At 40.0% G+C, this 26,085-nt stretch overlaps 1 protein-coding gene across 4 annotated transcripts in view; it reads right to left on the reverse strand.

Annotated features, from left to right (window-relative positions):
- macrod2 (mono-ADP ribosylhydrolase 2) overlaps positions 1-26,085 on the reverse strand; it is a 1,543,249-nt gene that overhangs the window by 76,100 nt on the left and 1,441,064 nt on the right. For all 4 annotated transcript variants that reach the window (XM_069931826.1, XM_069931823.1, XM_069931822.1 and 1 more), the window contains one exon: positions 4,013-4,099. In XM_069931826.1, coding sequence (XP_069787927.1) covers positions 4,013-4,099 — 87 coding nt within the window. The remainder of the gene's footprint in view (positions 1-4,012; positions 4,100-26,085) is intronic.

Genomic DNA, 26,085 nt, shown 5'->3' on the forward strand with positions numbered 1-26,085 from the left:
CATCTTAAAATCACAAAATCGGAATGCGACCACATGCAAAAGTTGAGCATAGTACTCAGATCTGACAGCTGCTGGGTTTCACCATGGCATACGATTCCAAAAAAATCTCCTGGGGATTGGCGGCTTTGAGGAGATTATTGTGCCGTGGACTATTCTACCGTGCCTGACCGATAAAACATCCCCAATTTACAAGACTTTTCAGCAAATCTCCACAGCAAACATGTATTTGTGAAAATAGATCTAGTCCGAGCTTACTATCAAATTCCAGTTGAGCCTTCTGATGTCGTGAAAATGGCAGATCTTGGATGTTCAGCAGCAGAACTAGTACATGGTACTATGTTAACCTTACCAGGTGAGTTGGTGAGTCTAAGTCCAAGCACAAGGCTCTATGATCTGGCTAGTTATGTTGATCATCTTCAGGAAAACATGAGATTACTCCAACCTAAACCTATGTGGCAGGCGTCACCTGTAGTGTATGTGCCGAATGATTTACTATACTGTACTCCTGTGTTCCTCTGGCATAATGCTGTTTGCAAGTGACTTCAGCCCATTTACGATGGTCCTTTTCAGATCTTCTGACACCACCCGAAGACTTTGTGATTGAGAGGAATGTAAAAACTGACATGGTTTCCATTGACAGGTTCAATCGGCATATATCAATGGACCGGGTTTTGCGTTGGAGCCAGAGTCAGAGAACCAGTTGCACCCTTGCCAGTTGGACCGTGCATCACTTGTCTTGCACTATCATACAAGGTTAGACCGAACTGTCAGCACTCCAGACCATTACATAGTGGGACAATTCCAATCAGTTACTTCCTTGCATGGTATGGAGGCTGGGGGGAGGGGGAGGGCTGTTGCGGTCACATACTTTACTTTCGTCGGGAGTGGTGCCGGCCGCCGCTGATGATGTAAGCGATCCAATGCACAGGGGTAATAGCGCGCATGCATGGGTGTGTCAAGCATCAGTATACAGGTGATGGATCTCGGATGAAGGAGGTGAAGAGTGAGAGTGCCAGGATCGCTTGTGGGCCAGTGAGCCAATGAGAAGGTCAGAGGAGTTTATCTGGGTGGTGTTTTGGAAGTTGGAAGAATGCAATGTTGTGCCTAGTGAATACTAAAAGAAAGTCAACTTCATGGTGTGCTGAAAGAAACGAATGAATGCATTCTTTATTTGTTTGTAAGCTGTGGTAAATCAGTGCCATTTCAAACTACTTATCCCATAAGTTTTTGTGGATAAGAGGAAACCGGAGTACCTGAAGAATACCCACACAAGTCACGGGGAGAATGTACAAACTCCTTTCATACAGCATCGGATTCGAACCCAATTATTGGAATGGCCATGCCAACCACGCCTTTCGGATAAATGCCTCATCTGAAAGGCATTTTCACAAAGATGATGTCTGAGGTGGAACTTGAACTCTAATCTCCTACAATAAATTAATTTTTTTAAATGTAAATTTATATTTAGAAATATAACGTGGTAACAGCCCTGTGCCGCCAATTATACCCAATTGTCCCTCATTCTGATACGTTTTTGAACGGTGGGAGGAAATCAGATCAGAGAAAACCCATGCAGACACAGGGAGAATATACAAACTCCTGACAGACACCGCAGGATTCGGACCACAGTCCCATTCGTTCATGTTGTAAAGGCATTGCACTATCTGCAATGCCAACTATGCCATCCTATGCAGGGCCTTGGTCTGATCACAACTGGAGTATTGTGTGCAGTTTTGGTGCCCACCTAAGAAAGGATATACTGCCACAGAAAGAGTGCAACAAATGTTTACCAGACTGATTTCTAGGATAATGGGACAGTCCAGTGAGGAGAGGAAAGGCTACCTAGAACTCTTTTCATAGGTTTAAAAGAGTGAGAGAAGTCAGACTCAGAGAATTGGCTATGTTCAGGTTGACCGTTTGTGCTTGCATTGATTAGGGAAGGCTTTTGAAATTTGGAGATTGTTCTTTCAAAAGCAAAGTTTTAATTGTGTAAAAAAGATTTTTCAATCTAAAAACAATTAGTCTACCAGGAAGTGGCTAACAGGGTGAGTTTTAAGTTATTACTTAGACAAAATTGGAAAACTTAAAATAGAGCAGCTGGAAGGGATGACACCCTTCAGAAAATAGGCATGTGCATAATGATCCGTTTTTAAATAACTCACTGGAACTTTGGACTGTTTGTTGCCTTCGACCTCATGAAAGGCATTGAAACATCCTTTGCCAAGTTATGGAAAGTGCTTTGGGAATAATGTGCTATGATCTCTGTCTATGTTGTTCATTTTCAAGACTGAAATTCCTCTTTACGTTTATATCACTAAATATGGTGTTATAATTATATAATTCTAGCTTTGTCACTCCCTCTTTCTCTTTTTTCCCCTTTCCCTCTATCTCCTTTCCTCCAGCTCTGTAGTCACAGGGCCAACACCCTCTCCCAATTAATTCTCACCTTTCCTCCTATCCATGCCCAAGACCTTTGCCTTTTGCCTGCACTCCTCCCCCTGCCCTTTCTTCCCAGCCCTTTTATTCAAACACCCATCTGCTTTTTACACATACCTTGAAGAAGGACTCAGGTTTGAAATGTTGGTTATATATCTTTACCTCCTTTGGACATTGCTTGAGGTTTAGATTTCCTCCAGTATTCTCAAGCTTTTACAGTATACCTTGATGCACTGATTACGCCTGATACCAGAACTTAACAAATAATAGCTAAATAGCTGTGACAGTAACGGCACCCTGAACAGAAGGTGGCCATCTGCTCCAATTATAATGTAAGTTGCACCCCCTCATGAGATTAGTGTTGGTGAGTCATCCAGTCAAAGATGGTTGGTCTTTCAATGGAGTAAATAACCAGGAAATGTAATACAAGATCAGCCCAAAGGATGAAAAGTATGTATGGGACTTACCTGATGGTATCAGTCAAGTAGCTTTCTGGGAAGGCAATCATTTTGGGAATGACCAATGACGATCTTCCTGGGGCAAGTTTCACCCAGTTCACACCCCCTTCCCCCCCCCCCCCCCCCCACACTAATGATCTCAAAGGTGATCGAAAGCAATAAAGCAATTAAGTTTGGGATGAATTAAGAGGCCAGAATTGTAGTTGAATAGGTATCTTGGTAAACTATAGGGCTAGAAATGGGTACAATGATATAAATGGGTTTTGAAGCAGTTTGAAAACAAGGTACGATTAGAATATTAAACAATGGTATCTTGTTTCTAGATTTCTTAACAGAGTATTGAAATACAATGCATCTGCAAAATACAGATGAGTCAACAAGATAAAAATTTCTCCAAAAGCAAAGTTGATCATCCCATTTCATTGCATTGTCATAGTTTAAGCTGAACAGGAATTACTAGATTCCATAGAATCGGCTCTATTTTCATCTACAAATAATATTTAGTCTCATTCATAAACAGGAACTCATTTGATTAGCTTTTAAAATTCTTTTCCCATATCTACATGAAAAATAAGGATTCATGTCTTCTTTAATTAAGGCTTGCTAATCTAATATACATTTCCTCTCCCACATATCTATTACTAGATAACAAGCTTGTTTGCATTTCTCTATTAATTTCTTTTGCCAGAAATGGAAGCCCTGATTCATCTTAAATATTTTCTCCAATGAAATAAGTTGTGCTTTATGAATTTCCATGCAGAATAAGAACTTCTGAAATCACAATTGAACCCATTTCAACCAGCAGCACCCTCATGTAGTAAAACCATTTTCAGTTGAAGTAACTTGGATGCATCCATTATTAACAAACATCATTGAGCTATTTTCTAATACTTGGTTAAGCTTGTTAATACCATTATTTTAGGTAGCATATTGTATGCTCTATCCATAATTAAATAACCAATTACAAATCCTCTCTATCTTTTTCAATTGGGAGTTGCTGAACATTCTTCGTAATCCCTCTTCCAATAAAATACTTGCTGTACACAATAATAATCACCCATTTGTGAGAAGAAATACAAACCATATATTTATTACCTGTTGCATTAAATGTATCATACCTTCAATCTTATCATCATTCTTTTCCATTGATTCTTTATTTCCATCCCTCTTTGAAGATGGAGAGTTTGCATTCACATCCTCTTCATCTGAATGAACAAAAGAAAATTGTGCAGCCATGAAGCAAATAAGTCGCTGTCATTAAAATGAGTTGGGTGAATCAATTACATTGCTTAATTCTTTCAATAAGACAACCCCTGTTATTTTATATGTGTCCGTGAAGAACATTTCAACTGATTATAACAGTGAGACTCTCTTATAAGAAATTGTAGACTATTCTGTCAATCACACTCCCAGCATGTAATAAAAGAACACAAAAACTCTGCATGGAAGCTCTTAAACATGAAAAATAGTCATGTATTGCTTAGAAAATCATGTAATCCAAATACCCTGATAAATGTACAATCCATTATTAGAACATTATGAACAAATGTTGATTTACATTTTCTGACAAATCTACCCATGTATTTCTTTAAACTCATCTAAAATTCATGAACAAATTGTTAATTTCACTTGGACTTAACAAAGCTCAAACTAGTAGTTGAATATAAATATCATTTGATTACATCTATGTGGCAATTTACTATTAAAAATGATATTGCTATGCTTTCTGGCATTATTTACAACTAATTTATAAAGTATATTAATAATTATGCATTATTAAACAATACAATCTAGTTTCATCTGCCTTCTACACAAATTTTGTTTTTTTTTTAATCGGTATTGTGTTTTATCAGAAAGTTACGTGGAAATAGCAGAAGAATTTATCATGACTGGTGTATTAGGAATGTGAATGGCAAGGGTTTGTAATTACTTACAAATAAGAATGTTCTCTCTGTGGCCGTAATCAGTTCAGCTGTTCTATTTGGATTCCTAACATCTTCTGCATCTTATACAGAAATATTTTCACAAAAATACGTTAACTCATTTCCATCCAAGCATGGAATGGAGCACAGAATAGAACTTTCAAAGATCAAATCCATATGTGAAGAAGTAGTCTCAGTACCAATTATAGACATCTGTATGAAAAGGGGAAACATGTTTTTTGTTGGAATCAGTAGCCTGCTCAGTTGGAGATCGTAGTTGATAAAGATGATTGCAGAAATTTTGGCTCCTCATAAAGGAACAAGTCTATTCATCACTGTGGATATGCCATATGCAGAAAAAAATATTGAGGGAAATATGAAAGAAGTTTAACAATTTTGTTTAACTTTTATCATGTTCACACGGTGCACAAACTGGGAAAATGCACAAAGGGACCTTCAAACTAATTTCTGGACTAGTTCTGATTTGGTCATTGTTTGCCTTCAGTTGATATATTTTGATGACTATATTAGCCAGATACAATAATTTTGTTTTACCTTAGTGGTGTCTGTTAATTTCTATCTCATGCATTGATACAGAATCAAAAATACAATATGTGATGCAATTTTTATATATTTCACATATCAGTAATTAAATTATTTTAAGTCCAAGTTAAAGAGGCATAATTTTATAAATATGAAATATTAGAGCAAGTCTTTGAAGCAAGCTGTAGCTGCAGTCAGATGTGACAAATGGGGGAGGCAGCAACTATGATCATAACTATGATCTCATTCCAGGTGGATTGTTAAAGTAGATCCACTGGCTCTCCTTAGAGTGACTAATTCTCAGAGATTATATAATGGATCAGAATTTTCTAAAGATTTTTGAATGAAGGCGAGTGCCATCAGTATAGGCCATCATCTTACTCTTAATATACAGTTTCTCTCAGATGTATCATCTTGAATAATTATTAAGCTGCCTTTCCAGAGTTATGCATTCTCTGAAAGCTTCTTGATAGTCTATACTCGAATCATAAGAAAGCTCCAAATATGGTAATCTTAATTCCTTCCACAGTGTCAAAACAACAAGGTGTTATATAATAACTTTAATATCAAAAAGCTAGCACCTCCTGGACTACATCCTGGTGCGAGAAAGTGACAAACGAGATGTGCTCCACACCAGGGTCATGCCTAGCGCGGAATGCCACACTGACCACCGGCTGGTTCGCTGCAAGCTCAACCTTCACTTCAAGCCAAAGCCCAGGAACAGTAAAGCCCCCAGAAAGAGGTTCAATGTTGGAAACCTGCAGTCAGACGAAGCGAGAGGAAACTTCCAGACAAACCTCAAAGCAAAGCTCGACGATGCAACCCGCCTCACGGACCCGTCCCCTGAAACCCTCTGGGATCAGTTGAAGACTACCATACTGCAATCCACTGAAGAGGTACTGGGCTTCTCCTCCAGGAAAAACAAGGACTGGTTCGACGAAAACAGCCAGGAAATCCAGGAGCTGCTGGCAAAGAAGCGAGCTGCCCACCAGGCTCACCTTACTAAGCCGTCCTGTCCAGAGAAGAAACAAGCCTTCCGTCGCGCATGCAGCCATCTTCAGCGCAAACTCCGGGAGATCCAAAATGAGTGGTGGACTAGCCTCGCCAAACGAACCCAGCTCAGCGTGGACTTGGCGACTTCAGGGGTTTCTACGAGGCTCTAAAGGCTGTGTACGGCCCCTCACCCCAAGTCCAAAGCCCGCTGCGCAGCTCAGACGGCAAAGTCCTCCTCAGCGACAAGATCTCCATCCTCAACCGATGGTCAGAACACTTCCAATCTCTTTTCAGTGCCAACCGCTCAGTCCAAGATTCCGCCCTGCTCCAGCTCCCTCAACAGCCCCTAAGGCTAGAGCTGGATGAGGTCCTCACCCTGGATGAGACATATAAGGCAATCGAAAAACTGAAAAGTGGCAAAGCAGCAGGTTTGGATGGAATCCCCCCAGAGGTCTGGAAGGCTGGCGGCAAAACTCTGCATGCCAAACTGCATGAGTTTTTCAAGCTTTGTTGGGACCAATGAAAACTGCCTCAGGATCTTCGTGATGCCACCATCATCACCCTGTACAAAAACAAAGGCGAGAAATCAGACTGCTCAAACTACAGGGGAATCACGTTGCTCTCCATTGCAGGCAAAATCTTCGCTAGGATTCTACTAAATAGAATAATACCTAGTGTCGCCGAGAATATTCTCCCAGAATCACAGTGCGGCTTTCGCGCAAACAGAGGAACTACTGACATGGTCTTTGCCCTCAGACAGCTCCAAGAAAAGTGCAGAGAACAAAACAAAGGACTCTACATCACCTTTGTTGACCTCACCAAAGCCTTCGACACCGTGAGCAGGAAAGGGCTTTGGCAAATACTAGAGCGCATCGGATGTCCCCAAAGTTCCTCAACATGATTATCCAACTGCACGAAAACCAACAAGGTCGGGTCAGATACAGCATGAGCTCTCTGAACCCTTCTCCATAACAATGGCGTGAAGCAAGGCTGTGTTCTCGCATCAACCCTCTTTTCAATCTTCTTCAGCATGATACTGAACCAAGCCATGAAAGACCCCAACAATGAAGACGCTGTTTACATCCGGTACCGCACGGATGGCAGTCTCTTCAATCTGAGGCGCCTGCAAGCTCACACCAAGACACAAGAGAAACTTGTCCGTGAACTACTCTTTGCAGACGATGCCGCTTTAGTTGCCCATTCAGAGCCAGCTCTTCAGCGCTTGACGTCCTGCTTTGCGGAAACTGCCAAAATGTTTGGCCTGGAAGTCAGCCTGAAGAAAACTGAGGTCCTCCATCAGCCAGCTCCCCACCATGACTACCAGCCCCCCCCACATCTCCATCGGGCACACAAAACTCAAAACGGTCAACCAGTTTACCTATCTCGGCTGCACCATTTCATCAGATGCAAGGATCGACAATGAGATAGACAACAGACTCGCCAAGGCAAATAGCGCCTTTGGAAGACTACACAAAAGAGTCTGGAAAAACAACCAACTGAAAAACCTCACAAAGATAAGCGTATACAGAGCCGTTGTCATACCCACACTCCTGTTCGGCTCCGAATCATGGGTCCTCTACCGGCATCACCTACGGCTCCTAGAACGCTTCCACCAGCGTTGTCTCCGCTCCATCCTCAACATCCATTGGAGCGCTTTCATCCCTAACGTCGAAGTACTCGAGATGGCAGAGGTCGACAGCATCGAGTCCACGCTGCTGAAGATCCAGCTGCGCTGGATGGGTCACGTCTCCAGAATGGAGGACCATCGCCTTCCCAAGATCGTGTTATATGGCGAGCTCTCCACTGGCCACCGACACAGAGGTGCACCAAAGAAAAGGTACAAGGACTGGCTAAAGAAATCTCTTGGTGCCTGCCACATTGACCACCGCCAGTGGGCTGATATCCCCTCAAACCGTGCATCTTGGTGCCTCACAGTTTGTCGGGCAGCAACCTCCTTTGAAGAAGACCGCAGAGCCCACCTCACTGACAAAAGGCAAAGGAGGAAAAACCCAACACCCAACCCCAACCAACCAATTTTCCCCTGCAGCCGCTGCAACCGTGTCTGCCTGTCCCGCATCGGACTTGTCAGCCACAAACGAGCCTGCAGCTGACGTGGACTTTTACCCCCTCCATAAATCTTCGTCCACGAAGCCAAGCCAAAGAAAAATATCAGACTTCAAGCCAAAGCCCAGGAACAGTAAAGCCCCCAGAAAGAGGTTCAATGTTGGAAACCTGCAGTCAGACGAAGCGAGAGGAAACTTCCAAGCAAACCTCAAAGCAAAGCTCGATGATGCAACCCGCCTCACGGACCCGTCCCCTGAAACCCTCTGGGATCAGTTGAAGACTACCATACTGCAATCCACTGAAGAGGTACTGGGCTTCTCCTCCAGGAAAAACAAGGACTGGTTCGACGAAAACAGCCAGGAAATCCAGGAGCTGCTGGCAAAGAAGCGAGCTGCCCACCAGGCTCACCTTACTAAGCCGTCCTGTCCAGAGAAGAAACAAGCCTTCCGTCGCGCATGCAGCCATCTTCAGCGCAAACTCCGGGAGATCCAAAATGAGTGGTGGGCTAGCCTCGCCAAATGAACCCAGCTCAGCACGGACATTGGCGACTTCAGGGGTTTTTATGAGGCTCTAAAGGCTGTGTACGGCCCCTCACCCCAAGTCCAAAGCCCGCTGCGCAGCTCAGACGGAAAAGTCCTCCTCAGCGACAAGATCTCCATCCTCAACCGATGGTCAGAACACTTCCAATCTCTTTTCAGTGCCAACCGCCAACAATGAAGACGCTGTTTACATCTGGTACCGCACGGATGGCAGTCTCTTCAATCTGAGGCGCCTGCAAGCTCACACCAAGACACAAGAGAAACTTGTCCGTGAACTACTCTTTGCAGACGATGCCGCTTTAGTTGCCCATTCAGAGCCAGCTCTTCAGCGCTTGACGTCCTGCTTTGCGGAAACTGCCAAAATGTTTGGCCTGGAAGTCAGCCTGAAGAAAACTGAGGTCCTCCATCAGCCAGCTCCCCACCATGACTACCAGCCCCCACCACCCCCCACATCTCCATCGGGCACACAAAACTCAAAACGGTCAACCAGTTTACCTATCTCGGCTGCACCATTTCATCAGATGCAAGGATCGACAATGAGATAGACAACAGACTCGCCAAGGCAAATAGCGCCTTTGGAAGACTACACAAAAGAGTCTGGAAAAACAACCAACTGAAAAACCTCACAAAGATTAGCGTATACAGAGCCGTTGTCATACCCACACTCCTGTTCGGCTCCGAATCATGGGTCCTCTACCGGCATCACCTACGGCTCCTAGAACGCTTCCACCAGCGTTGTCTCCGCTCCATCCTCAACATTCATTGGAGCGACTTCATCCCTAACATCGAAGTACTCGAGATGGCAGAGGCCAACAGCATCGAATCCACACTGCTGAAGATCCAATTGCGCTGGGTAGGTCACATCTCCAGAATGGAGGACCATCGCCTTCCCAAGATCGTGTTCTATGGCGAGCTCTCCACTGGCCACCGTGAAAGAGGTGCACCAAAGAAGAGGTACAAGGACTGCCTAAAGAAATCTCTTGGTGCCTGCCACATTGACCACCGCCATGGGCTGATATCGCCTCAAACCGTGCATCTTGGCGCCTCACAGTTCGGCGGGCAGCAACCTCCTTTGAAGAAGACCGCAGAGCCCACCTCACTGACAAAAGACAAAGGAGGAAAAACCCAACACCCAGCCCCAACCAACCAATTTTCCCCTGCAACTGCTGTAACCGTGTCTGCCTGTCCCACGTCGGACTTGTCAGCCACAAACGAGCCTGCAGCTGACGTGGACATTTACCCCTCCATAAATCTTCGTCTGCGAATCCAAGCCAAAGAAAAGAAGAGACTTATACATTTGGATGGTAATAAACTTGAACTTTAATATCTTTCTTCTTCAATACAGTTTACAGTTACAGATAAATAGAATTTTTTTCCTGGCTGTTAGGCAAAGATAATTTCAAGGTTACATGTATGTACTCTGAAATGAATTTGAACTTGGAACATAAGCAACTTTTCCCCACTCATTTAACATAGCAATGCCACTCTGTAAACCATATGCATCCTCTTCACCTCTTGCCTTTCTATGTGTTTCTATTATTTACAGATTTGATCACTGTATAAACATTTCATCTCCTCATGTAATTCTGATATACTGTAAACTACTTCAAAACTAATAACCTCAGTATTACCTGTACCACTTAGTCGTCAAGAATACTATCACAATTGCTAAAGATGCAGTGCTGAGCAATCTAGTGGATCTAAAGGTAGATAAGTACCTTGGGCCCAAACTACTTAAAGAGATAAAGTGATGGAAGTTGTTGGAGAAGCATTTGTGATAATAAAATTCTCTGAAATCTGGGCAGGTCCCGGCAGATTTGAAGGCAGCGAATGTGATGCCAATATTTGAAAACAGATGCAGGCATAAGGCAGGTAACTATAGACTGGATATCTTAATGTCTGTAGTCATGGAAATGCTTTAAGGTTATTGAGGAAGAAATAGCATTATGTCTGGGTAGAAATGGTTCCATCAAATCGATGCAGCATGAATACAGATAGAGCAGATTCTGTTTGACAAATCTACTGGAGTTCTTTAAGGATGTAAGCAGTGCAGTGGATAAAGGTTGGTGTTGAATACTTGGATTTCAAAAGGCATTCAATAAGGTGCTGCATTATAGACTTATCCATAAGATAAGATTGCATTGGGCTGGGGTTATGTCTTAGCATAGATAGAGGATTGGTTAAACAAGAGAAGGCAAAATTTGGGATAAATCTCTGCTTGGTAATCATAGTGAGTAGAGTGCTGCAGGAGTCAGTGGTAGGTCCATAACTCTTCATAAATATATATAACAGCTTGGAAGAGAAGACCAACTGTAGTGCATCTAAGTTTGCTGATGACACTAAATACAGGCGCCACAGTTGGCATAACGGTTAGCGCAATGCCAGCAATTGGGACTGGACCTGGTTCGAATCCCACACTTTTTGCAAGGAGTTTGTACATTCCCTCTGTGCCTGCATGGGGTTTCTCTGGGGCTCCATTTTCCTCCCACCCTTCAAAAATGTACTGGAGTGTAGATTAATGGGGTGTAACTTGGGCAGCACAGATTTATAGGGCCAAATTGGTCTGTTATAGTGCTGTATGTATAAATTTAAATTAAAAAAAAAATTAAAATTGAGTGGAAAAGCAAATTGTGCAGAGCATGCGGAGAGTCCGCAGAAAGATGTAGAAAAGCTGTGTGCAAGGGTCTGGAAGATGAATTCAGAGAAGCAGATTAAGGATGGAGAAGGTAAACATGATGCAATACACAATACACGCAGCATCCATGGAAGGTTAAAGATAATCGACATCTCGGGTCAAACCACTTCATCAGGCATCATCATCCATGGATCTATCTGTCCTGCTGAGTTCCTTTGCCATTTTATCACAATGTGAAGAAATTGCTTTTCCCAGAGAGTTGTGAATTTATGGAATTTTCTGCCCAAGGAAGCAGTAGAGGCTGCTTCATTAAATGTTAGATTGTTTTCATGGTCAGGGAATTAATGGGTAATGAGTAAAGTCTGGTAGTTGGAGCTGAATCCACGGCCAGATCAGCCATGATCTTATTAAATAGTGGAACTGGCTCAATGGGCGAGATAGCCAACTCTTGCTCCAGCTTCCTATGGAAACAATTTCCCCAGCATTGATCTCTGTGGCACACTGTTGGAGTCAGGTTGCCATCCTGAAAATAATTCCTGTACCCTATTCACGGCTTCTTGCTGATTAGCCGAACTTCCATCTCATGCGGCTTGGAGAATAACTTATGTTGTCCTGCTGTTTAAGAAGGGCTCAAAAAGTAAACCAGGCAATTATAAGCCAGTAAGCCTGACATCAGTAGTATGTAAATTATTTGAGGGATTTCTGAGAGATAGGATATATAGATATTTGAACCATCATCAGCTGATTAAGGTCAGTCAGCATGGATATGTGTGTGATAGGTCAAGTTTTACAAATCTTGTATAGTTTTTTGATTAAGTAATCAAGAAGATTGTTGAGGGAAAGGCTGTGGATGTTGTTTATATGGACTTCAGTCAGGCCTCCGTCAAGGTTCCACATGAGAGGTTGGCTCAGAAAGTTAGGACAATTAGGTATATAAAGGGAGGTTGCAAACTGGATGTGAAATTAACTTGGTGGAAGAAAACAGATGGTGGTGGATGGTTGCTTCTTAGACTGGAGGACTGTGTCGAGTGGTGTGCGTCAGCGATCTGTATTGGGGCATTATTGTTTGTTATCTATATAAATGGCCGAGATGATAACGTGGTGAATTGGATCAGCAAGTTTGCTGATGACAGAAAGATAGGAGGTGTCGTGGACTGAGAAGAAGATTTTCAAAGCTTGCAGAGAGATTTGGACCAGCTGGGAAATTGGGCCAGTAAATAGGGGATGGAATTTAATGCAGATAAGTGTGAGGTGCTGCACTTTGGAAGAGCAAATCAGAGTAGGACATACACAGAAAACATTAGGCCACTGAGGAGTGTGGAGGAGCAAAGAGATCTGGGAATACATATATATTGTTCCCTGAAGCTGGTGTCACATGGACAGGGTTGTAAAGAAAGCTTTTGGCATCTTAGCCTTTATAAATCAAAGTATTGAGTTTCGAAATTGGGATATTATGTTCAATTTTTCAAGTCATTGGCGAGACCACACTTAGAATGTTGTGTGTTGTTCTCGTCGCCCAGCAGCAGAAAAGATATCAATAAGATTGAAAGAGTGCAGAGATTTACTATGATGTTCCCAGGTCTTTAGGAATTGAATTACCAGGAAAAATTAAACAGGTTAGGACCATACTCCTTGGAATGAAGAAGAATGAGGGGAGTTTTGATAGATTTATAAGATTATGAGGGGTTTAGACAGAGTAGATGTGAGTAGGATGTTTCCGCTAAGATTGGGGGAGATATGAAAGGGGAGAGATATAAGGTGAACATTGGGGGAAAGTTTTTAGAGTGTGGAATGAGCTGCCATCTGATAAAGTGAATGTAGATTCAATCTTGAGTTTTAAAAATAAATTGGATAAATACATGGATAAGAGTGGTCTGGATGGTTATGGATGAGAGTAGGTCTGTGGGACTACCTATATTTATTAGTTGGCACAGACCAGATGAGGCAAATGGCCTATTTTTCTGTCCTGTAACATTCTATGGCTCTATGTCATGCAATTACCTCCAACATTATGGGCCCTTGTGGTTTTTTGGTGATGAAATTTCATATATTGATACGTTTTAATTAAATTATGTTTATTCAAATGTGCTCTATTATTTTCTTCATAATTAATTCTAATATTTTTTTCAATGATCGACATTAATGTATTTGAACTTCAGTTACCTGCTTGAAGCCTTCCTCCCCTTTTGAATAGGTGTGTTACATAAAAGAATAAAAGAACAATAAATCTTTATTATATTTCACTTTTGGTAGGATACACACAGCTCTGCTCTTTAATAAGAATGAGGAGGAGCAACTCATCATCAGTGGAAGGATCAATATTTCCAGTCCTTGAATAAGTACAGGCTGGCAAAGGCTTCCTCACACAGCTATCTTCAAATGGAGTTGATGGATTTAATGTTCTTTCATGTGTTACATACTAGACAGTGTTATATTTAAAATAATATTTTAATTATTAATTACCTATAACATCTTATCTAATTTGTATTAACATTTACTTAACCTCCATCTATGCGCAAATAGACGTGTTTATGTGTGAAATACCTAAACCATTACAGTTCAGACCCATTTCTGGAACATCAATTCAAAGTCCAGTCTCAGATATCCAGTGTTGACATAAAGGCTTTAAATTTATGCAAATAAGTGGGAGAGACCAGGGTGACAGACTGTTGTAAACTCACAAAATCCTCAAGGTGTTTCCAGAGAAATTTTCTTTCCAGATGAGTGGCAATCAAGACTCCCCTTTTCTATGTTTAGGGGGCACAAAATAAGTGATTTTCTCAAAGCTTCCAGAACCCTTTTGTGGGTCAGCCAAAATGCAGTAGCCCTTCTGCTTCCAAAACCCTTTCATGGGTCAGCCATTCCAAGTGACCTTCACAGTGGTCACAACCCAACTCCAGTATTCCTCTGCTTCCAGAACCCTTTTGTAGGTCAGCCATTCAAAGTGATCTTCCCTCTTGGTCACAGTGTGGCATACTCATTCCCCCATAGCACGGAGAAATCAGACAAATTGTCTATGACCACACGAGGCCATTTCAGCATAGTATCATTTCCAAGAGCTCCTAGCTCCTTGCTCCTGTGCTGTCTCCTTAAAATGGTCGCAGAGCAAACAGTGTACTGTGGCTTTAACATATCGGTCACATGATTTCTGCACCTGTGCCTCCAGGCACTTCCTCTCTCCTCAGAAGAATCAAATTTGATTACACACTGTCTGCAGCCTGCTGTCAGCTCAAAGCTTTCAGCTTGATTTGTTCTCTTAAAGTGACAGTCCCACTCAAATGAAAATGAACTGAAATGGAACACATGAAATTCCCACAACCTCACTGAAATAAGTATACAGCTTATATGTTGCTTGTTCACCTATCAATTTGTCACAAATGCTTCTTCCACATTGTTATGAACCCCCACACATTACCAGGTAATAAATTGATAGAAAGTGGAATGATCAAAACAAATGACTGCATATGTTAAAATAATCTGTTCTCTTGAGATGTCATGTCATAACTTGAATGGAATCTAGATAAAACATACCTAATTTCTGAATATTGCAGTGGATTCATAGAATACATAAGATTACCATTTGCTTTTGCAGATTCTTGGCTAGAGCTATTCCAGTGAAGGACTCTTTTTTTTTCAATAGCATACTGAACTTATTGAGTTATTTATGTGACAGTGGAATATGTTTTTTACTACTGATTCATGCAATATATTGGGAAACATTGTATGTAAAACTCACTTTGTCACACCTTGAGTTCTTTTATCAATCAACTTAAATCTCTGTGCCCTTCTTCAAAAAAAAACTTCATATTCTTTACTAAGAGTGAATTCAAATAATTTATGAAATTGCTTGAGGTTCGATGGGCGAGATTTCTAATACGAAAGAATTAAAGTCAGATGTAATACGATGGTCCTATTATGAAATTGTAATTGAATGCGCAATGAGTTCAAGATCACACAATCTGCCATACAATGAAGTTATGATCCCAATTTTGTTTCTGAAGTTGAGAAAAGGTCTATGAAATTAACAGAACCAAATTTCATTAATAAAATAAAATGAGCATGTTTAGCTTATCCCACTAAGGACCATCTCTCCAAGAATGGTCAAGGAGAACTTTATAAACCTGGTATTGTTTAGTTCATTCACAATGCTATTGTTTGAAATACATGCGTTAAATCTTTATCAATGTAATGTAAAGTATCTGTATATGTGAGCTCCTTTTATAGTCTGTCTGCATCATCTATCCTGACTAAAAGTATGCCCAGGCTTAAGACAACATTTGCATAGTACCTGCACTGAGTGCATGCCAAGACACGCTTGCCCTGACCAAAACAGCTTGTTTTGTGGGCAATCTATTGGTAGACTTGAAATATGGCAGGAAATCACAAAAATAGGTTATATCTGAAGAACAGTACATGATTCAAAAAAAATTAAGGTGATTTTCGTGATCAATAGCCAATAAAATACATCCAAATGTGTTCAGGAAAATAAAATCTCTGTGGTCCAGTATTACCAGATAAATTCTAATGGAGCCAAGTCTGTGACTGTGCTGAACACTTTTTAAATATGAACCAAAATTGTTGAAGTGTTATGGTTTACAGTAGCATTAGTCAATATCTTTACACCATAAAATAAACCACTTTTGTGAGGCATCATGTGGCTTCCATGTAGATTTTTTTGAACACTACTGAAAGCAAAATATATCTATTTTAGTGATTGTTTCTTTTGAGAGAAAATGTTTTTCAGAAAATGTAATGGACACCATTCAACTATTGTTCAGCAATAATGGATTATTTGACATTAGAACAAGTTTTAGATATATTGGAAGATCTATGCAAAGTGCTGTTAATATTTGTTCCAAAATTCTGAAAAGTGTCTTTATCTGAGGGATAAATGGAGGATCATTTCCTTCCTGTGAAATATCAGGTCAAACATTAATTCAGCCCTCTTGGAAACAGAAAAAGGAGGCTGCAAAACATTCCGTTATTTTTGAGTGCAATCACAACCCAGATATCTTGCTGGTTCTGAAAGTATTCCATTTGTATTTTTGGGTCAGTCAACTCTAACTGATAACCGAGCTTCCATGAGAGTGAAATATGAAACAATTACCAATAACTTCAATCTCTGTGGAATTGAAAATGTAGCCCCTTGTCATTATTAAGGCTTTGAATGACTCCTGATAGACTTCAATTAACAATTCTAGGGTTTAAAATCTATGTTGAGACAGCAAACCTCCCAAGGAAATTGATGATGGCGATTACTGAGTGTAATACAAAACATTTCTGATTATCCAAAAAGCTTTGAACCGGACGTTTTACGGTTAACTGGGTTTTTCAAGTAACCAAATATTGGTTTAAGCATCCCAGCAGCATCAGGAGAATAATTGCATCAGCGGTTAAACAATGGAAGCAATATTGTTTAATTCTTACCGAAAAACAATGTGATATCTGCTTACAAAATAAGATAAGTGCAGCCACAAACGAAGAAGTCTCCAAGATGCCTTTTTCAAATGTTTCCTCCGGTGTCATCTGTCTCATTAATAATTAGCAGTCTATCTTTGATGTTATACCCTGACTTGATTTTTTGTACTGTTATTAATGTATGCTGCTCTAGTCTTTAACAATATCGTGTATAGGCACTTTTTCTGTAGTATCAACTAAGTCATCTTCATCAAGATCACCTTGATTCAGAACAATTTCAGCTATTTCACTATCAGTCAGTGAATGAACAACTGGATCCTCATTATCCGTGTTAAAAATTTCTGCAATATCCTTTTCTTCCAGCTTACTGATGGATTCTGAATGTATATATTTTTATATTTGTAAGGAGGTCACACAACATTTATACCTTGTCACATGGCTGAATTAATGAAGTTACATATGGGGGGGAAGGTACATGACATGAACATCTTTAATGAGATTTTTAGCTGGAGGATGAGCAGAACAGTTGTCGTGGAATAAAAAAAATCTTGCAGTCATCCTCCAGTCCAGCTTCCCTGCAGTGAGCATGACCCACTGGCACAAAACGTTTGTTAAACCAATCAGAAAAGATATCCCTGATGACCCATGCTTTTCTGTTCTTATGGACTGTTAAGAAAGTCATTCCTTTACAACAATGGGGATGCAAACTTTTGCCAATCACACCAAGCTTACACTTATGTGTGCCTGCTGCATTTACATATCCCAGCACAGGTATTCTGTCCTTGGCATCCTTAATTCCTGTAGAGGCTGTCTCATGAGCTGTATCCAGTTTTCTTCTGGGGCAAAAACACCAAAGCAGCATTTTAGACTTGTTCTGGCTTCAGATTTTCATCAGCGACGATCTTGGCAAACTCATCAATGAATTTCTCCGCTGCTTCATGATCAGCATGCTGATCAATTAATGCCGTCTCTTCTTAAATTTACTCAACCAACCTCCTGAATATTAAAGGTAAAGGCTTCATTATTGGAACATAATACATTTAGAATGTAACAAACATAAAATTCTCTAACTTTTGTCTACCGTAAGGCAATCAGAGAGTCACCACTTTGTCCAGCATCCTTCACAGAAACCTATAGCACCTGTTATTCCAAGGTGGTCTCCCCTCCAAGTATTGACCAGTCCTATGTCAGCTTAGCTTCTGGGATCAGACAATCTCAGGCATATTCGGGCTATTAGGTGCTGTGCCTAGTTATCTTCAATTTTCAGATCATCCTGATAGAGCTTTGCTTGTTTCATGATCAGCAAACATTAAGTGGCCATGTGTTCACCGTGATGCTGGCAATACCACTCCAGTTCTTCACATTTATCTTTACCCAGTCTTTTTCTATTTTTCATTAATTTCTGTTCATCTCTTTCAGAATAAAACGTCAACATTTTACCCTTCTGTTCTTTCAGGATATAGATTGTGGTCATTTGAACACTATACTCATCTGTTAGGCGTTTCACACTTACACCACTGTCTAGTTTCGCCACCAGCTTGACTTTCTGTTCTATAGATAAACATAAATGCTTTCTCTTTTTCTTTTCATTGATGTCATCAGTGCTCTCTGCAGACCTTTTTGCAATTGTACAATACATAAGAGCTCTGTTGGATTCAAAATGGAGTCCCACAATTTATTTTTTTATTAAATTTAAATTTTTTATCAAGTTAAATTTATTTTTTTAACTTGTGACATCACGTTGCCACCGAAAAATGTTCGGATAACTGAACTTTTTAGTTAACTGATTTTTGGATAATCGGATACATACTGTATTAGCAATTTCAGAACAAATCATGTGCTTCCAGAAGATAATTTTATATGTGGCTCAGTTCTTTGTGAACTCGTTTCCAGAAGATAATTTTATATGTGGCTCAGTTCTTTGTGAACTCGTTTCAAAAGACTTTGTTTCTGCAGGTAATTGACAAACTAGGGGACATGAGTTCGTTCCTTGCTGGGGCCTCATTTCTGTGAGAGGTGCTTGACAAATGGCGACTCTGTCCTCCTTATGGAAGACAAAGATAAAGAATTTCATATATGCAAAATTCTAAATGTAGTATTACATGACAATAATGGAACCTTTATCTTTTACCTTTACCCTAACAATTATTCTGCAATATAGACTAAATGATAGATTTTCTGCAAACAAATTTATGGGAGGTTGGGTGATTTTGGGTAGTGGGAGTTACGTGTGGCTGGATGGATAGGTTGCATACCTTAAAAGAGCATAGTATAAACTAAAGGGATGCAAATATTGAATCTTGAGTTAAGAGTGCTTTTTTATCTGCTCATTTCTAAATTAATATAATAGACTGATAAAACTATGGAAGCTTAAAAAAAGAATCATTTGCTGAACACACCACTTATTAGAACTTCAGAGTATATTGAAGTACTTCCACCAGCAGAGTCCATGAAGTGCAAACACAGTGTCCCTACAGAAAATACAGATTCTAATTTGTCCTCTGCAAACTCCCCTAAATAGCTACAGTGCCCTCATAAAGTTTGGAACAAAGACATTATATTTCCTTATTTGTTCCTATGCTCCACAGTTTTAAATTTGTAATCACACAATTCACATGCGATTAAAATGCATATTCCAGATTTTATTAAAGGCTCAATGTGTACATTTTGTTTTGACCACGCAGAAATTACAACACATTTTATGCAAAGTCCCCTCATTTCAGGGCATCATAATATTTCAGACAAAGCAAATTTTCCAGTTTTTAAGCTTTGCATATTAAAGTAGTTATGTTTAGTTACTTGCAATAACTGCTTGAAGTCTGTGATTCATAGACATCGCCAGGTGCTGATTATCTTCTCTGGTGATGCTCTGCCAGGCCTCTCCTGCAGCTATCTTCAGCTCCTGCTTGTTTTGGTGGATTGTCCATTTAGGTTTTCTCTTCAGTGTACGAAAGGCATGCTCAGTGGGATTTTGATCAGATGACTGACTTGGCCATTCAAGAATTTTCTAGTTTATAACTTGGAAAACCTCCTTTGATGCTACAACAATATATTTGGGATCATTGTCTTGCCATTACTCTTGGTCTTATCTGTCCACAGGACATTTTTCAGAATTCTGCTGGCTCTTTTAATTCTTCTTGGCAAACTGTAATCTGGCCATCCTGTTTCTGTGGCTAACTAGTGGTTTGCATCTTTCAGTGTAATCTCTGTATTTCTGCTCATGATCTTCAGCAGACGGTCGTCATTGACACATCCACAGCTGCCTCCTGAAGAGTGTTTCTGATCTGCTGGACAGACGTTTGGGGATGTTTTTCAGCCTCATAATGACTTCTTTGACTTTCATTGGCACAACCCTGGTCCTCAAGTTGAAAAATGGCAACAACAGACTCCAAAGGTGATCCAAAGCTATGAAGCCAGCCTAGCTCTCTTATACATTCATCAATCTACCTGAGTACTCATAAACACCTGTGAAGCCAAATGTTCCAAACATTGAAATGGGGGAACTATGTGTAAAAAGTGCTGTAATTTCTAAATGGTCAAACCAAAATGTATACAAATTGCCTTCAATAAAATCTGGAATGTGCACTTTTACCACATGTGAGTTATTTGTTTACAAATAGAAATCTGTGAAGCCCAGGGGAAAATAAAGGGGGAACATGTGTCTTTGTCCAAAACATTATGGAGGGCACTGTATATGGTAAGGAACTGCTAATTAGTAGTGATTATATTATTTTAATGCCAAATATTGCCCAGGACGCAAGAATAAATCTCTTGTTTTTACATGAAATATGTCATGGTTTCTTCTACATCTATCTAAAAGAACAAACAGGGCCACAGTCCAATATCTCATTCAAAAGATGTTATCTTTGACGATTCAACTTTCACTCCATATGCCAGTTGAGAATAGCCATTTAATGTTGAAGTGTTTGGAATAACACTTGCATGATTTGACCCAAATGTGTCACTTTTGGATCTAAAATGAAAACATTTGAAGGATGAGTACAGCAATTGTGGAGGTGAAGAATTGGGATCTGTTTAGCAGCAGTACAGGAATTGATGATTGTTAAGTGCAGGAATGCCTTTAGGATGTGACTGTGAAGTCATATAGTCTCTTGACATTTAAAATCAATATAATTCAAAGGTGGACATGAAACAATTTTCTCAAGCACATTCTGTGTAATGGCCCTCAATTAACTGTAATTCAATGAAAGAGGTTAATTCTGTGACTGAAGGTAAACAAGAGAATCTGTAGATGCTAAGGTCAAGTACAGTACACAAAAGTGTTGGAAAAACTCAGCAGGTCATGCAACATCCATAGAAAGCAAAAGTCACTTGACATTTCAGGCTTGAGCCAGTCTTCAGGAGTAATTGTGTGATCTGTTATGATGCATTCAAACAACTGAAGTTTAATAAATCTAGAAACAAGCATTTTTGAGTGATGTGTGATGGATATATTTTATATTCTATATAAATATGTTTGAAGGAGATAGATTGTGGGGAGTTAGAGTGTAGGTCACAAACAAACAAACACTTCACAAAACAAATCTCATTTAAAATGCAAGAGCTTGGCTAAAGCCAGTCATGCAGGCACCAAGAGTCTTTGCAAAGACAATAAAACAATGAAACTGCTTTGCTAAAGAATTTCAAAAGCAGGTGTAAATGGATTATTGTTTTGAAAGCAACAGATGAACAGGCTCAGAAGATTGGGTCTGGTGCCACAATCTGTCTGGTTGCAGTTTGCTGTTCTAAGAAGGTCATGTGGTTTTGCAAGCAGAGAGAGAGAGACAAAGACAAAACAGGTTTTCTCTAAAAGAGAGAGATAGAGAGAGAGAAAATACAGTTCAAGTTCTGCTGCAGTGGCTTTTGGAAGCTGGCAGTTTGTTTAAACCCCATTGTGAGATGGGTTGCGAGTTCTGAGTTCAGCCTGGTGAAAACCCTTGTGGTTCATAAAAGAGGAAATAGCTGGCTGGTGTGTTTCACCTGAAATAAGGGAAACAAGAGGAACTCTGTGGTGACCTGGAAGAAGAGGTTATCATTTGGAAAACCCTGATGGGGCAAGTTTCTTCAGCAAATCACTGAAATGACTGATGGAAATAAATCAGTTTGTGTGTGTCCAACAAGCAACAAATCTCTCTCTGAAACTGACAAGAACCTTCTTGAGCAGGAACCATTTAAGCACCAGAGCCTGGTGAAAATTTACAAATGTTAAATTCTGTGCACAGTATAAGAATTGCCTGATATCGGTGAACTTGGAGGAGTGATAAGTGAGATTGGGCTGTGAATCAAATAACTTTTCTGAACTTGTACACATTACCTCATGTGAGCTTAGAATTAGAAGGGGGTTAAGTTAATATTAATAAGTTAAGTTTTGATCCTGTTTTTATGCTTAAAGAAAATTAAAAGCAACTTTTGTTTAAGTAACCATTTGTCTTGGTGAATTTCTATTGCTGCTGGGTTTTGGCATCTTCTGGGCCCGTAACAGAAGAATTTTAATAATTTCAGGCATGTCAAAAAAAAGCTCTGATATCTAAAATGTATGGAGAGTAAATACCTGAAACATTTAGATTGATTTTAAAAAGTAAGTCAATTGAATAAGCAATCCATCATTTCCATAAATTGCAAGGCAGTATTTTAAAACAAAATGAATGCTGTAACAGAAAAGATTACAGGATAACATTTTAGCTAAACCAAGGACAATGTGGATGGTTTGTTTCATAACTATTTCAATGTTCACCCAGCTAATGGTTACTGAATGTTCAGGCTTTCATCACCAAATGGAGGAAACTAATCTTCATGGTGAAGCAAAAGAGGGAACTCATTTTACAACTGGATGATTTTATTTTGCATTAAATTTAACAGTTGCTGATTCAGTCACCTACCATTGACAAAGATCAATTTCAACCTCAAGAGACAATCTTGCATAGGCAGCCCAATCATGAATTATTCACTTTTGGTCATAAACTTAGAATCACTCAGACAATGCTTGGACTTGGCAATGAAACTATCAGCCTTCACTTCAGCTCACTAGATCTGTATCCTTTCAGTAACAAATCTTCACTGAATATAGTTTCTATTTAAATAATTTTCAAACCTCACCACAGAACCTAAGTCCAGTATTCAAACTCACATTCAAATAAATCCTCGCTTTTCTCCAAAGTCTTGACATCCTTCCCAAATTGTGTATTGTCCAAAATTAGCATAATACTCCTGCTGAGACCTAACCAGTGTGAGAGTTCAGCAAGATGACTTCTTAAGAAGACTTGGAAAAAGGTTTTGATATATCATACAATTTATGGTTTGTGGTTTGTGACAGAAACTCTGAGATATTTTAGATTTGCATCATTCAGCTACTGATAATGGTAACAAATGATATTCAATCCTGAAAATGAATTGCTTATGGGAATATGTGAACTCAGGAGTGCAAGTAAACAAGGTATAATAACAATAATGGCCAGGTACTGTCCAATTAAAATAAGAGTTCCCAAAGCAATAACACACAGAATTTTAAGAGAGTAATTTGACATGATATTACTGCATTATATCATTACTTTCTGAGTTTCTGTTTCTTTCTTCTAGCTGCAGTTTTGTTACTATAATACATTTGAATGAATTTAAGTCTATGCCAGCTAAGATGGGGCAGAATTTGTCAGGTGCATCAGGAGGGTTTCATTAAGTATATTAAAAACTCTGGTATCTGGCACCGATGGGGATGGTAGATGCCAGATAAGTGCATTTTCTGGTTGCTCAAGAATGCATATTGTGTGATTGGCTCTTTCAATTCTTTCTCAGTATTTGACCTTCCTCTGTTCTGACCGTGTAGGATCTTGGATTTACTTCCTCCAGACCAGTGGCCGCCTTATCCCAAGTGTTGGAATCTCTGAGTCTCACTGTGTCATATTGTGCCAGTGGCCCTAAGCTTCTTGCTGACTTGTCATAGTTTGCTTCTTGTCTCCTTTGCAGATGCTTTTGTTTCCATTTGACATCTTCAACATCTCTGTTCTTGTTTGGGTCTTGTGTGATACGTAGTCTACATCTCATCAGAAACTCAGTGGGTGACATGCCATGTCCAAGTGGCGAAGCTCTGTAACTCAACAGAGCTACATACAGATCTGAGCCACTATCTAGTGCTTTCTTGAGCAACTGTTTAACTATGTACACTCATTTGTCTGCTTTAATGTTTAACTGTGGATGCAGAGGGCTTGGTCACATTTCGAAAATCATACTCTTCTGCAAATTTCTGGATTTCTCTACAGCTGTAGCATGGCCCATTATCACTGTAGACAATTTGAAGAAACTCATATATTGCAAAGATCAATTTCATATATTTGATCATACAAGCAGCAGACATATTAGGAAGCAGCGCAATCTCCAGAGAGTTTGGTAGATAGTCTATAATGTGCAAGTAATTATTTCTACCCATGTAGAACAGATCAGTCCCAACTTTCTCCCATGGTTCTGTTGGTACATCAGTTATTATCATGGGTTACTTTGTCTGCTTTGTGTGATGTTTCAAACAGGACTCACAGCTTGAAACCATCCTGTCAATGCCATCATTTATCCCTGGCCAATGAACAGCAGTTCTGGCCCTCCTCTTGCATTTTTCAATTCCAAGGTGTCCCTCATGCACCCTTTTCAGGATCTCTTTGTTGCAGTGATTGAAGAATGACAATTCTACTCTGTCTGAGTAGAAGCCCATTGACAACACTCAGCTCAGCTCTGCTCTATTGGAGTGTGGTTGACATTCATCTCAAGGCCATCCTTCATTCAGATTTTTGATAGCCTTCTGCAGAACTGTCCTTTTCTGTTTCAGATGTGATGTGATCTGCTTGGATTTCATGTCAGATATGGGAAGCAATTCAGTGATCAGGTTCACATGGAGATTCACACCTGCCTCTGTGGAACTCTCATTATGTGCTTCATTCTGCATCGTTGCCCTGGATAAAGCATCAGCTAACCATAATAGCTTTCCCTGGTGTGTACACCCTCCTGACTCTGCTTAAGTTTTCACATGCTATGCCACGAAGCTATGCCACATCCTGACTCTGCTTAAATTTTCACATGCTATGCCACGATGCTATGCCACATCCATCTGGGACTACTCAAACCTGAAGTGGCGTTCTTTATCTTTAACTTTCACCCTGACTTTATATGTACCTCTTGTGTTGATGCTCTCCCCATTGTAGGCTTTGAACTGTACAGGATTTGCATGTTTTTATCTTCATTCCCCTGATGTTACGCTCATAGATCAAATTGGCCTTTCCCCCATGTCCAGCCTGCAAAGAATATTTGTTCCATTTATATGTAATGACACAGTCCACATGTCTTGCCTGACTCTATTTATGCTTGGCTGTTCAGTGTCTATTGGTTTGAAATCTTCCTGCACTAATATGCCAAAGAAGAGTACATCATTGAGAGCAGTTTCTTCTATAGTGTGCACACTTTCACTTCTGTTTTGTTTCCTTTCGAAAAATCATTGCTTTGTATAGCATTTCTGCCTTTTGTACTTATTAGAAACTTTTCCATAGGCTGGGCATAGTTTTGGTGCATGTTGAATACCACATCATTTGCAATTCAACATCTCTCCATCTTTTTGGTTTTTTTTTGCTTTTAAACGTGGACACACATACTGTAGCTATGGTTATGCCTTCATTTTCACTGGCTTTTGCATTCTCACCAAACCTTTTTGCGTGCTGCAGAGCTAATTCACTGGCGTGGCATTTCTTCAGAGCTCGAGCTATAGTAAGCTTTGATTCCAGAAGCAACCTTGATCTCACTTTCTTATCAATAACCCCAAACACAATTTGATCACAGCTCATCAAATCTTGTAGTGATCTAAAATTGCATGTCCTTGCTTTTAATTTCGTCCGTAAAAAAAGTATCAAAGTTCTCTTCTTGCAGCTGCATGCATGAGTGAAACACATTCCCCTCGAATGTTTCATTTTTCTTTTGTGAACAGTGCTCATTAAACATCTTAATAACCTTGTTGATCTTGCCCTGTTCTTCTGTCCCAGCAAATAAAATGTGTTGTAATCCTCTAGTGCTTGAGGTCCTGCTACGGCAAGTAGCATTGCAATCTT

Source organism: Narcine bancroftii, chromosome 4 (assembly GCF_036971445.1).
Source record: "Narcine bancroftii isolate sNarBan1 chromosome 4, sNarBan1.hap1, whole genome shotgun sequence".
Classification (NCBI taxonomy): Eukaryota; Metazoa; Chordata; class Chondrichthyes; order Torpediniformes; family Narcinidae; genus Narcine; species Narcine bancroftii.